Genomic DNA, 15,314 nt, shown 5'->3' with positions numbered 1-15,314 from the left:
TCTGTAAAAGAAGTTAACATTAAAACTACTTATCCTATTCATAATAAAACAACTTTATGGATTTACTACTTCTTGGTTTATTACATGCAACGTTTCAGTACTCTTACAGGTATCTTTATCAAGCAATGATCAATAATGAATAACAACCTTACATTTATAGTACACCCATGAGTAAAACAATTTAACAATCAAAACATAACATTAATTAAGACTTATACCAACAACTATTTCCCTTTGAATATGACTTCACTATCTCTCTTATTTATAACAGATTAAAATATCAATATCTCACTTGTTTCATAGAAAATGGCCCCTAAAACAAAATGTTTCTCCAAAACTCGAACGTCGAACAGAATAAATTGTTGTGTCTTATTCCGACCATCTCGTACAAACCGCGAAACTATTGGGTTATTCATCATCTTGGAAAATGTCATCAGCAAACATTCGATTAACAAGTATAATGAAATTCGTCAATTTGCTGTTTAAATGAGTTTATATAGTACCAAGCAATTGATACAGTATTGAAAGATAACAGGAAGCCGTGTGTGTGAATAAGAATAAACCATTTTAGTATTTAGATGATATCGAAACGGGGTTAATGAGAAATAGTAGTATTATATAGAACAAACAAATCAAGGGCATCAATACTAATTAAGATAGTGAAATAGAATAAAATTAATAAGACGGCTTGAGAAATAAAACAAAATTGTAATACAATGACTATTTGTTACATAATATCAATAACTATACACTCATTACCTGATATTGCTATTCAAGCATACCAGCGCCATGATGTATTTGTACTTCTCTTAATGCCCGTGGTTATGCTCATTACGATTGCAGTGAACTAAGAGGGCAATTTTACCCGGTCAGCGGCATTTACGCCTATGCTTTATCGATACAGTTGTCAAGGTTTCTTGTACGTGTCCAACGAGTATATGAGTGGACCTCGTGTTTTTGTCACATCTAAAGGGCTAGACACTTTCTTGCACCACCAACAAGAAGAAACATGACTGGAAAATCCTGATTAACTTGCTCGTCTTCAACTTGGATCGAACCCGGAACCTCCTGGTTATTGAGTTAGTTATTTATACTCACTGATCCACGTTCTCGTACCGACTGTCATTGCGACTGACCTTCACGTTGTTCCCTCTATCTTTGATTCATTTATATTCTGAAAATGTCGTTCTGACTGTGATTTTCACATACACATTGGTGTAGTATATAGCCTACGCGATGTTGTATATAACCCAATACGCATTCATATAAATCTAATTTCTGTTGACCAGTTGCGGAAGTTCGGAGAACACTTAAACTGCTGAGATCACCTCATCTCCTAGATAATATTGAGATCATACACAATAGATCGTTTTTGTTGACGCAGATTTTCTGTCAAGTCACTATTTATCTGGGGAGCCTCGATAGCCAAGTGAATAAGGCACTGGCCGCTGCCCGGGCAAAATATCCACCCTAGCACGCTACGTGGCGTATGTCCATTTCCATTAGATAGGTCATCAAAAAACATTTGATTTCATTTTCATGTCTTCAGCATATACATTATGTACAAGCCACACAACGTCAATGATTAACTTCTTGATATTTCGATGAAAACGTACCTATACTGGGAGCCACAGTAGCTCGTTGGGGAAGTTCCCCGGGAATTTGCTGTCTGGTGTCTCCCTTTCCAGCGGTGCGGAGAGGATAGTCTGACAAGGGAAATGAAATGAAATAAAATGGGGTTTAACGTCCTACTGTTCTGTTCCTAAACTGGGCTAATGAAGACGGGCATACACCATACAGTGTGCTATGAGGGAAATTTTGCCCGGGCAGCGGCGCTACGGCCTACTCTTATATCAAATTCCAACTGCCTAGGGATCTTTTACGTGCACGCCAATATGTACCCGGGACTCCGGTCTTTCGTATCATCCGAACGACTAGACAGCTGTTCTTGTCAGGCCCTCCGTCCTGCATCACTGACAAGGGGAAACCACGCCGGAAAATCTGGATCAACTTTCTCGGCCAATGCAGGGATCGAACACCCGACCTCCAGGCTAGCGAGCCAGCGTCTTACCCACCTAGCCACGTGATCCCCTGTCTGACGAGGGAAAATTGCCTAGACCTAGACGTTCAGATGAGAGGAATACTTGAAACTCTTTATAACCAATGGCAGAGCGTTAACGATCTACGGACAGTTGCAAATGGGGCAAAAATTTGCTTATAGCACACTCTAAGGCGTATGCCCCGTTTTCATTTAGCCCCGTGAGTACAGAAATGTTAGCCGTTCAGCTCCATTTCACTTCATTTTTAATTACATCAGATTTTATTTTGATCTTATGTCATGTTGCTCAGTTATAGAACTTATCAAGTATCGTAAAATATATCTAAACAGTATCTAATCAGACATTTGTGTACTTCTTTCGTTCGGAATGTAGATCGATTTCTCTTTGATAAAATAATAATATACTACATTTAGGTCAATTATTGTAAAATATTAACATAATAATAAAAGTTGTCAATAATTTAGATTGATGCTAACTTCCTAATCTCATTCTGTTTGAAGTTTGAATGATTCAGGTTCTACAACTAGAATTAAACCATTGACCCAGTCTTCTTCACGTCCTTATATAGACTTCTATTAAGGACACCATAAACATCTTGTTATTATCCTGGCCTTCTATGTTCGTGTAATTAAATTGATCTGAGATATGAGTAGGTTACCAGAAAAGCTAATCAAATCAACACAAATTTGGAAACTTTAGTAAAACAAACATTAAAACTCTTATAGCCGTCAGAAGATATTCGGCGAGTAAACAATCAATGTCTTCAAGAAAGCTGTAAATCGTCGATATACCATTAGACTTTAGATTTCCATTAACCGACAGTTAATATGACCCTGTTTTCTGTTTCATTAAAACCAATTTGTCTGCTACAATCGCCAACAGGGTCGTAACAGTCGGATCAGGACGTTGGTTACCCCGGATCAGATTTGGAGACGTGAGAGCGCCATCCCAGGAAACGACAACTCTCACACTACACTGATTCTACACTTACTTATTGACACTGGGTTCAAACCGATTCTGACTGTAGTTTGATATGGCGTATTGATTTAGAACTAGATCATGTCCGAACTAGGTTTACCCAGTCGGAAAGGGGGGGAAACAATTCTAGTTGCTTGGTTTTATTAGTTGGTCTAATCGAGTAAATGTCTTATAGTTACCAACTCTATACAGCACGTTATTCATTTCCCTATCCGCCATTACCAGATATGATTTCCGTGTAAATCTCTCCTATGAGATATCCACCGTCTTTCAACTTACAAAATGACTGTCTGGCTTTTGTGTATGGTTTTCATAAAGATGACAAGTTAGCAATCAGATGGAATGAAAAATGTCGTTTTATAGGGTGTATTGCTAACTCAATTTGTTGAGTTGTTTATAACGGGTTCCTTTCCTATATATCGTCTTCCGTCCCCTTTTATTGAATTAAGCATGAAATCAATATGGCGTTGAGGCCTATCTATTTACTGGTCAATGTAAATATTTACATTCTCTCATTTTCTTATTTTCATCATTATTTTCTAAAGAACAATTTGTAGCTAAATAAATCATCTCTAAAACACATATTTACAGATTGCCTCTGGAGGTTCAAATTGAATCTAAGTATTTGCTTATATCTGCAGGGAAACGGCTGTTACTCTCTCGCTTTAATTTGACGTCTTAATGAATAATTACAAAAAATATAACTATGATTAAACTTGATTGTATAGGATATGGGTGGAATATTTGTTCCTTTACAACTTCATAATGTCTGGCTTAGGAATGTAAACCTAGAAAAAGGAATGAATTTTAATTGAAATTCAAGAACGAAGAGAAGCAATTATAAATGTTGTTTGCCACCAATGAATTAAATCGTTAGAACTTTGCTAATTGAAAAATTATTTTGTTTACTTTATCAAATGTCAGATTATCTGACTTCCTGGGGAGAAAATACCATTTAGAAATGAACTCCCCACCAATTCAATTGTATTACACATCCATCCGGATCTGGAATCAATTAAATGGTTTTTTTTATACCCTCAAACAATACAGTGACACGTTAAGTAAGGCTCTGGCTTACTAACCAGTGTTGACCGAGACGGCACATTGTCAGTGGTGCAGAACGGAGGACCTGGCCAGGTACAGCGTCTGGTCGTTCGGGTGGGTCGAGAAATCGGGGTCCTGTGTACATGTTGTAGTGCACGTATAAAAGACCGAGATAATCGAAAATAAGAGTAGGCCCTAGCGTGTTTAGCCGGGACAAATTTCCCTCATATCTCACTGTATGGGGGACATCCAACTTCATTAGCCGAGTCGTTGCAGAAAAGTGGGACGTTAAGCCCCATTTCATTTAGTTTGAGACATAAAATAAGAATTGTAAAATTTGAAAATATCTTTTCAATTAGAAATATTTGAATTTTTAAATTAGACATATTGACTGAACTTTTAAATAGATATATTATTTGAATTTTTGATTTGGACATATTATCAGAACTTTTAAATTGGACATATTATATAAAGTTAAACGAGACAGTTGTGGAGAAGGTCACGACTCCATTCTAATTGAGATGTTTATCGGTAATCAAGCTCTTGTATTGTATGTTCGCTGACAGGAACCATGCGAGAACATTGATACCCAATATTTAGTTTCCATGTTACTAGTTAATCTCCGATCTTCTTTAAACATGATATTGACATCAAGCGTACGTTAGATGATTTGTGGTGGGCGCATATTTACAAGTAAACCTGCACGAAATAGTCAATTATTGCAGACCGCACTTATTAAGAACTGTTCAGAATATGATGTTATATATTTACAAATAACGCAGTAAACAAAGTTTTTATATAAGGAATATTGTAGGTGTGCAAGCTAATGGGGAGTTTCATACAAACGTGACTCTCGTGATACTAATGAATCAGTCTGATAGTAATGATCTATTGATTCATATGTATCCGTAAACAGAACCAAAAACAGGAAGGTGGGAGGAAAATTCTCGTCAACATGTTTACTAAAATCCGAGAGTGGTATATTTAGTTTTACCACCATCATTAATCACTTACAACTTAATCATAACTAGACACGTATTTGTTACGTATGTAATGTTTAGACTATTTGATTAAATGATATTTATGTTCATTAATATTCGTATGTTACCAAACCATGGTGTTCATCATATTCTGACACCCTCTGCCATTGGTCATCATGTTTTAGGAGGTAGTACCTATCTGACTCCCTCTGCCCTTGGTCATCATGTTTTAGGAGGTAGTACCTAGTACCACACATATCTGAGAAGATATTTTTGAAAAATCAAATATCTTGTGGAACTCTTGTGGTAAAAAAACCATCACAGACCATAAATATTTATCAATAGCCGAACTTTTGTCATTTTCTTTACAAGTCCAATATCTTATGGAAATCTGTGGTAAAAGTAAAATCACACAAAAGCCCTAAAACCTTGCCATAAAATTAGGTTTTAATAGACTTAATGTTTTAGAACGAGGCACGACAGATTGTTATTGAGTTTATTTCCCTATATGGTATATTATATTATTCCCACCCCCTTGTTTACTGTTTAACAGAAATGGGTTCAACAAAATGGTAGTTCACAAACGATATCTGTTCTATTGTTCTAACTGACATGGTGTATTTACTTATTTTAGACGTTTGCGTCGTGGGCCACAGTTTCCAGCGGTAAGAACACTGGTAGGAGTGTCCCGGTTCCGATTTTACAGGAGTATAGCCCGAAAAGGGAAATGTTGCCTTGTCGTTCGAATTTCCAATGTCTGGGCAAAATTGCACAACTAACCATAGAAGAAATAACAATATTTTAGTCTCAGAATGAACGAATTACTGTGTTGAGGAGACGTTAAACTCAATCCCCATCCTGGCCATTTCTTTCCTAACGGATATTTTCCTTCGGGATGAAAAAGCCGTTTGTTGATTTAACTCCTCGAGTTTTTTTTGGGAAATCCTCTCTTTTTAAAACTACAAATGTTTATGAATTATAATTACTGTGTTGAGGAGATGTTAAACTCCATCCCCATCCTTGCCATTTCTTTCCTAACGGATATTTTCTTTCAGGATGAACAGCCGTTTCTTGGCTTAACTCCTCGAGTTTTCGATCTTTTTTTTGTAAATCCTTTCTTTTTAAAACTACAAATGTTTATTAATTATAATTTCAGATGGTCGAGGTGTGAGCGGTCCTATATCGTATCCCTTGTCCTTACCAATTAATGTACACTTTGGGTCTATGGGATCTTTTTTAGCTCGACAGATGACCGAAAAATTAGATTTAGATGGTGAGTAAAGCTATTTAATATAGAATAAAGAATAGATCTCAATTGTTATTATCTGCAAAAACAAACCGACACATTTGTTCTTTTTATTCAATCTGATGTGACATTGTGTTGCATATTGTCTATAAATATTTCCATTTTCTGTAAATAGACCCATATTTTGTAAAATCAATGATGGATATCGTCTTATAGTTGGCATTACATATGTACATAAATTCAACAGTAGCGTCTAGAAAATATGGGTTTAAGATTAGGTAGAATTTAGAAAGAGAACGTTCATTTATTTGTATATTAAACTTTGCATGGGGATGTCTTACATGGGTCTAATGCTAATATCGGGTTGTAGATTAGGACTCAAGCGGTTGAGTTTGCAACTGGTTAATTCTTTTTAAACTGAGCAGATCAAATGAAAAAAATTGAAATGAAATTCTTTTTTCAGTACATTGACATTCAGATATTGGATAACTTTTGCATCGTTAATTTACAAAAGATGTCGAAACTTTTGGTTTTTGGTTCAAATGTAAAACCACCAACTGTTTGCATTCAATCACTTTCAATTTTTATGAACATTTTATAGAAAAATATTTTTATTCATTTCGGTTAATAAGTTTATCAAGTTGACCTAATCTCGTGAACTTTTTGCATGAATGGCACAGAGTATGTAGTTAATTCGAGAAGAAAAAACAAATGAACTTTGAAATGATGGATGCACTTAATAGCTTCTAAAGAGAAGAGGGAGCATAAACCTTGTTAACCTAACATGCAAGTAAAATTGCTATTTTCTCATTTCATACAACATAAATCAACTCATTACTAAACACCATTCCAAACCCTCCACACTGTTGGTTTTATAACCTTTTTATTTTTCGTTTAAGTTGTGTTGAACCATTATGGTCAGGATTTATTAGATCATAGCGCTGTTTTAAATCTAGCATTAAAACTTCAGTGTTTAGCCAGTGTTTATAGTAACTTCCAGTTATTGACAGAGGGAACACAAACTTACAAGGTAATGTGGTTTTCTGTTTAACAAGTCGTTCGACCTAAACGCTATTTTTATATCGACGTATCTTCTCACCCAGTTATCCCATTCTGTTGTTGTCAAGAAAAACCAAGAATTACTAAGCCTCGGGGAAAGCTGTTCTCAATTTGTAATCATTTGATTGCATAGTAGACTGAGGTCTCTAGGCCCATGTTATGATGGAATTTGTTGTCGACTCAATAATAAATGGAACATGAATTGAGTTCATGTTACATCATTTTTCTCTGATAATACCTATTACTTTATGAATATTTTGGGAGTTAAATGTCATGACTACATATATTTATGTAGAAATGAAAATATCGAGATTGATTAACGGGTATTTCATAAGACTGTCGACGATGGCATTTGAAATTGTTTTATCCTTATATCTTCAAGGGCCATTGCCGAATTTGGTGCATTTGGGAATTTCAGTGTTGATTTCAGATAGTATGTTGAAAATAATTTAAGAAAATGTGTATATTATTTCATCCCGTATATATGGTTTTAATTTATTACCCCTTTCGATAGTTATCGGCAAAATAAATAATAATCAAACGTTATACTGCTTACACCAGCAGCGTATGAAAATAAATATTGCCTGGATAATCGTGGGTATGTTTATGCCTGCCGTAATACAATAAAATTGTCTCGAATACTCAGATGTTTGGCTTTACTCATATTTGGCAGCTGTTATTGCAACATTGAAATCTCACAATGCCATCTCCTATCCACATATCAAAGTGTATTCTTAATTGCGACTGGCTAGGGCACGGCCATGGACTTGAGTTGTATACTAGACATCTTACAGTACACCACTGTAAACACAACAGTTTGTGATAAAGGTGTTTGCAAGTAATGTTCACTTTCATTACCTTTTTCCGGCGTGGTTTTACCCTGTCAGTGGAGAAGGACGGTGGGTGTGGGGGGGGGGGGGCTTGCAAGGGCAGCGTTTGTTCGTTCAGATGGAACGTCCCGAGATCACGTAAAAGAACCCCTGATGGTTGCAATTCATTAGCCCGGCTGGTGCAGAAACATAGGACATTAACCTCCATTTTATTCATTCATTTAGTAACACGCAAGCAGTACACACTGAAATTTGACATTTGAGCGTGTTTGATAGGTCTACGTCGGCATCTGGTCTCTTTTATTTACATTCAAGATGTTTCGTGTTAGTGTATTTATAATCTTGAGCACCAGCAATATATAGTATGGTGTATTATGCTCATTTGGCATCTTAAAACAGCTTAGTGGTTGAAAATAGTAACCTTAAAAAGTATTTGTCGTAGTCGTACATCAATTACCTCATGACAATAAGAAGTTTGGTTTGGATTTCTAGATTTTAAATCAACTGTTTTCAATGTTCTAGGTACGGGGAGATCATATCAAGAATGAAAGTTGGAAAGATCATCTGTCACTGAAATTAACATACGAGGTGGGTTCAGTTACATCATTGGCTACTTTCTTCATTACATTACTTTAATTACATGGTTTGGGTTTAAGTTTATCTTGCTGCCATGAGCTGTCACATTAGGTTAATAGTAGCGCTTCTGTTCTCGTTTTAACAAAATCGAAGATCGGAAGTAAAGGGGAGACAACCATCTTTATTTCTTGCCTATCAGGATGCAGACCACCATTAATTTCCCCATTGACTTCAATGTTAATTCTGGCCTCTTTGCCCACCTCCAACTTTTCCCCAAATTTTCGTTGGGCTGAATGCTTTTCACTACAGACAGAGGAACAAATGGTCATGTCTTTGCACTAAAATTTGTATGAGGTTGACCACCAAAATTTTGAGATACACAAACTTGTAGAAGCATACTAAAAACATGTAACTAGTTGTCGTACATATCGCCGTAGCCAACCTGACAATCCCGTTATCCTTCCGCCTCAAAATCATGAATATTTACCAAAACCTGGCAGAAAATGTTAATTCAAACCCTCTTCGTCCATTCTAGACCAAAAATGGGCATGCAAAAGGGGAGAAAAGAGAGAGAGAGAATTGCTATAAATAGACGAACTACAATTCGTTGGTACCGAGATGGTGAAATTTAATGGTGGTCTGCCTCCATCACGTTTCACACCACTAATTATTTTGTGAGAAATCCTTCCATCCTTCATTTCCTCCCTTTTTGCATTGTTATTTATTTTTTTTAGTCAACAATTGATATGCAAAGGGTTTGAAATTTTATTTTTATGTAAGGTTTTCACGAATTAAGATTGTGACGAGAAAAGATCTGGGACCGGTTGTTCAAAACTCTAACGGATCGTTGTCTTGCTAACATGTCGTTTGTCCTATAGAAAATGGGATAGCCCCCCACACCACCAACTCTTTAGAATGTTTTATAGAATTCTATAGAAAACTTTACTGGTAATCTGTAGAACCTTTTTGCTAAGGGTATACGTCGACTGACAGCAAACTAATGCCATTGTTAAAGAGATAACGGAGCCCAACACTTCGTTAAATATAATGGCAAGTTAACGACATGTTAAAGTTAAAACCATGTTAACGAGTCATTATAAGTTAAAGGAGCGTTGAACAACCGCACCAGGAGGTAAACACACTTCATTTCGGGAAATTCCTTATGAAAAATAACATTTTCACTCCTATGTTACCTCGCTACGCCTAGCAAAAGAAATCGAAATTCTCAACGATCTTCAACATTGTGACGAAAAGACTGCAATGAGTTGCTCAGTTATGGAAACATAACATTAAAGTCAATTGGGTTTTAATTAGTAGCCTTACTCCATTATGTCTACTACTCTCGATTTATGATAATAATAATAGTAGCGTATCTAGTCTCGATTGTCAAGTAACATTGCTACGATATACAACGTCTCTATTTTCCATTTTAACCATTAACGAAGATATGGCAGACATTGTCGAAACGACTCAATATGTCGGCCATTCGATGGGATGCTCTAGAAAGTTGAATTGTCTAAAATAATAATTTATATAATATTTGAAGTCAAAAAAGACTGCAGTAGGCAGATTTAGCTCCTTATATAATTCATCTTTAATAATGATTTTTTAATCAGTATGTTTAATATATATATTTCAGGCGTGGTTAAGATATAATAATGGAAAGCGTGATGTGATAACAATACCAGGATTACCATATAATCAAAATCAATTGTTTTTTGTTTTGTTTGCCCAGGTTTGTATAGTGAATAGAATATTTTTGTTCCATTCTTTCTTTCCAGATTATCATTAGTATAATAAAACTAATTTTACAATTACACTGTTTTGGCATTCCGAATGCTTAATGAATTTTTAATTTTTTCTTTCAAATTGTCATTTATTGATACATTATTATGAGGAAGATCTAAAACCTATATTACATACGGAGGCATTTTTATACTTCCCCTGTATTATACATGCATACCATATTGATAAAATGTCACAGTTTTGTTTAAATATAGACAATCCTTTCGTTCTTTGAATGTATTTCTTAACTTTCAGACAATGTGTGAAAAGGTCAATAAAAGAGGTATATTAGATCATTATATACAGGATTCTAGTAACCCTTTACCTCCGAGTAAATACAGGTAACTATATTCATTGGATAATACACTCTCAAGGGGTTTAAGATAAGGACGGACACTGCATGGCGTATGCCCGTCATCCTTGGCCCAGTCGATGCAAAACATTAAGACTTTATACCCTATTTCATTTCAGGATTTAAAATACTTAACATATCCGGGGCGCTATTGCCGTTGGATACAATCGCAGGAGATATCCCCAGTCTGTCGAAATCTGCCCCATTCTCTGACGGTAGTTTATTCGTCCACCAGTTATAGTGTATCCACGGTTCAGTTGACATCGAGGGACCCACGGTGGCTAATCAGGGCAAAATTTCCCCCATAGCACACGGTATGGCGTATCCCCGTCTTCATTAGCCCAGTTCGGAACAGAACAGTAGGACGTTAAACCCCATTTCATTTCTTTTCATTTCATTTCCGTTGACATCGAGCATTTGGAATCAAAGCCGTCTAATATCATAATAAACATTTGGATTGCCCAATATAAACGCATAATCATTGAAACACTTTCATTTGACGTAGCGATATTGAGTTTAAACAATCAAAATTCACTTGATTTTTACACATTTCAATAGAATTGTACATGGACGCTTTTTCGATTTTTGTCCTAAATGAGTAATATCATTTACAAAACAGGATAAGTCCATCTGTCTGGCCTGGATCTATAAAGCCCCAGTCGCATTTTCTCGGTATTCGACAACCAACGGTGACCAAACAGGGATCAACCGTGCGGATCCGTAACAAGGGATGTACCGTGGTCTACCGTGATCAACTGTGGTATTAATCATAGTAGTACTGACCTGCGGTGGCAACACAGTAGTATAAACTGTAGTGGCACTATAGAATCAAACCGCGGACTACCGCTTTTCCGCCAAAATGGCCCCGGGAGAACCTGGGTAAACCGTGGCCAATACCAGGAAAGTGTGAATTATGTTTTAGAGTACAAAACTATATAACGCAATGAATGAACACAATTAAATGGCTAGATACTAGAATATATCAACGACCATCTATACCTGTATTGTAGGAAAGGTTTAGATTAGAAATAAAAGTGATGAACATTCTGAACTCGCTCCCGTTAAATAAATATACAACAAATGTTTAAAAAGAAAAGTGGTCTGACACCAAAGAATACAATTGGACGATATAATGCTTCCTCTGTTATTTTCTTTTTATATCTATTTCCAGAATAAATGGTGCAGTTATGAACTTTGCACCTTTTGCTCGAGCTTTCCAGTGCCCAGCTGACAGCCCTATGAACCCACGACGTAAATGTCCGACTGTGTAAAGACACTCCTTAACAGTTTTACAGACATGATTAACACTTAATCGTCATTAAGAAGAGCTCCAGGGGAACCGAGTCTCACTGAATCCGGTCGCATTACGCCAACTACATCGTGATTGTTACTGGCGAAATTATCAAGCGACAGGGCCAAAGTGGGACAATAAAGTCTTATAGTTCCGAATGTCTTGAAATTTTAAGTTTCACTTCCAGGCAGTCGAGCACCAACCAATAAAATAACAAACATGCCCTCCAAATGGATATATGCCAATAAGTCGATTGCCATTGTGCAAAAAACGATGAGCAAGCACTCAGCCCTGCCTCGTGGAAATGAACGAATAAAGAGGCTCTTTCCAAAAAAAATATATCACGGTTTCAATAACATCATAATGCATATTAATTAAGAAGAACATTTATAAAAGTATTGAATATGGTTGTTACAGAAATACACATCAATATGTGGTGAACTTCTTAGTTATCTTAACAATAAGGGATTTGAGCGATTCTGGAATAGAACGTTTATTAAGATAAACCTCTTCTACGTACTAAAAGGTTAGCTTGTATATGCATATATATGAAGTATAAATACATCATAGAATCGCTGGGGGATATCAATACTGTGACAGCCATATCAGCTAGTCTAAATATAGCATGCTAATCTTTTTCGGAATGCTACAATGCTGTCGCGTGAAATGTAGATGGAAAGAAACCTTTAAATCAATTCCAAATAATTCCAATATTTCTGTATGGAAATTTCTGTTATTCTAACAATATATTTTATGCTTTTTAATATTTGGTTGATTGAGTACTCATATTTTAATATCGATCAATAAACGCATTGGGATTTGGAATTTATTTAATGTTTTAGTCAAAGAGAATACCAAGAATTTATCTAAGAAAGGTTTTTAAAGTGCGCTTTTGAATAAGCTATTATGTAATGCTTGTATTTTGCAAAAGAAGTAATAAAATAGTTGAGAACCTTTCAGTAGCTATAGAAACTAATGAGTACAACCGGATTACTACTAGCTTGTGTTTCTACGCCCTTTCAGCTCACAATATAAGATGTTATTGAATTGCTCCTTTCAATTGCTGGATTATATATAAAGGGTGCAAGAGTGGAAAATCCCCGAGAAATTTCATTCCTTTGTTGGTATACCGGAACTATGTATGTTTATGTTGATTACTTAAACTGTGCAATAAAAATACAGGTAATACTAGAAGATGTAGATAAGATTCTGTGTATATAGAGAATTAATAATAAATATTATTTTAATCTAGATCTAAATATAGACTAGACCTTTTTGTGAGCAACAGGGAACAAAGATTCTTATTTTGAAATCAATACATTTAATAATTTGTAAATGTATATGTACAGCTTCTATCTGAAAATAAAATCCGTTTTTAAGATTCCGTGTAGTCTGTTTGTAGTGTACATTTATCTAAGACTGTTCTGGATTAAGACTATTCAATATTTCTCCCCTGATCTCATGTAGGGCGATTATCTATAGCAATCCCCTCTTCTCCCCACCCCTCTCCCATTTTGCATTCCCATTGTTTTGTGACTTTAAGGTCTAAAATCGAAGAAGGGTGTTTGAAAAATTCAATTTTCTGTCAAGTTGTACTGAATATTTTTGAATTTTGAGCCGGAAGGATCAGGAAGCAAATGGGCATAAATTAGTGCAATCGCCATGAACTGATCATGCCTAGCAAAACATTCTTCAATATTTGTATCAGATGACTGTGACATGTTGGGCTCGTTGTGGTCATAAAGACTGAGAACATCGGAATGTTAAAAACAAAATTGTATAGGTCAAGAAATGTGATGGATTTAATATTGTAGTCAATGACGAGGGCATTACTAATCCTGTGCTTCGTGATACTATACGAGTTATTCCCCTTTTTAGATTTAACCCAAGCGGTCCGGTAAATCCGGTAAATCGTAGAATCGCATTTTTCCTACCAACTGATTTTATTTTACAATTTGACTTTTTAGAGTTTTTTTTATAGTCAATATATCTTGCATAACGATATCTGACAAGTTTCTTTTTATATCTTCAAAACTAAGGCATATTAGTCAAAACCCTGTCCCATCAGACAGTACACCAATAATTTTCCAATTGACTCTATTGTTAATTCCCGTCTCTTTGGGCAATTCTTACTTTCATCAAATTTGCTTTCCACCACAGATGGAGCAATATATAGCAACCGCTTGCTCAAAAGAATGTATTAGGTTCGTCATGGAAATCTTGAGATACACATACGACCCCACACCGCCCCAACCCCGCCCCTATATTTCAACGTAACCAACCTCTTAAGTATGTTCTTTGCAGAAATTCGATTCTACCAAAACGTCAACAAATATCACCATACAAAAGAGTGGAAAAGAAAGTTTAAAATAAAAAAACCAGACTTACATTTAACAGTGTCATGTGTCCTATATAGGCGTGAAGCCGTCCGCGTTGTTATTTTTTTTCGTTCCAACATATGACAGATTCGGAACCTCGATAATCTTGGCATAGCCACAGCTCTTAACTAACCTTTATCATCAGTTGTTCGTTAAGACTGTGTTATGTCTCTGATAATGGCGCCAATGTCGCAATTGGTGCTTTAAACTATATTTTATTCATGGAAATTGCAAATGATCTAATAGGATCCAAAGTTCGAAAGGTTAACGATAACAAGCAAACTGCTTATAAATATCGCTTCCTTATATGACAGTTATTTTTGTATCAGCTATAATTATACAGTAGGTTAGTGGTCATCAAGAATGAGCAATTTGTACACCAGAAATGTAGACTGAATATTCTAGGGAGTGGAGGAAAAATTATATAATAATAATAATTTATTGAACTTAACGGGGTTGGGTGGCCGAATGGTTAACGCGTGCACGTTGCATCATAAGGTCTGTGAATGAGTCTTGGAGTTTCTCCGGGTCCCCCGGTTTCCTCCCACTGCTAAAGACCCCCACGCGCAAGCCAATTATTGAAATAAAATTGAACCATACGTTACCCCCCTCCCCTCTCTCTCTCATTGGACTTATATATTGCCATATTGCCAAAATCCAACTTGTAAAGCTGCTCTGTGGCGCCTGTACAAAATAAAAATATGTGATTATGAGTAAAACAATAAAAGATAGAAA

The 15,314-nt window shown here is 35.9% G+C and overlaps 1 protein-coding gene across 1 annotated transcript in view; it reads left to right on the top strand.

The window, feature by feature from the left end:
* The window catches only part of LOC126810426 (endothelin-converting enzyme 1), a 48,344-nt gene extending 34,777 nt beyond the window's left edge, over nucleotides 1–13,567 (top strand). The window contains exons 9-14 of the mRNA XM_050535485.2: nucleotides 6,219–6,335; nucleotides 7,208–7,338; nucleotides 8,720–8,785; nucleotides 10,413–10,508; nucleotides 10,814–10,899; nucleotides 12,082–13,567. Coding sequence (XP_050391442.1) covers nucleotides 6,219–6,335; nucleotides 7,208–7,338; nucleotides 8,720–8,785; nucleotides 10,413–10,508; nucleotides 10,814–10,899; nucleotides 12,082–12,181 — 596 coding nt within the window. The 3' untranslated portion in view covers nucleotides 12,182–13,567. The remainder of the gene's footprint in view (nucleotides 1–6,218; nucleotides 6,336–7,207; nucleotides 7,339–8,719; nucleotides 8,786–10,412; nucleotides 10,509–10,813; nucleotides 10,900–12,081) is intronic.
* Nucleotides 13,568–15,314: the final 1,747 nt, after the last annotated feature.

Source organism: Patella vulgata, chromosome 2, assembly GCF_932274485.2.
Source record: "Patella vulgata chromosome 2, xgPatVulg1.2, whole genome shotgun sequence".
Classification (NCBI taxonomy): Eukaryota; Metazoa; Mollusca; class Gastropoda; family Patellidae; genus Patella; species Patella vulgata.
This window is presented reverse-complemented; position numbering and strand designations above follow the sequence as displayed.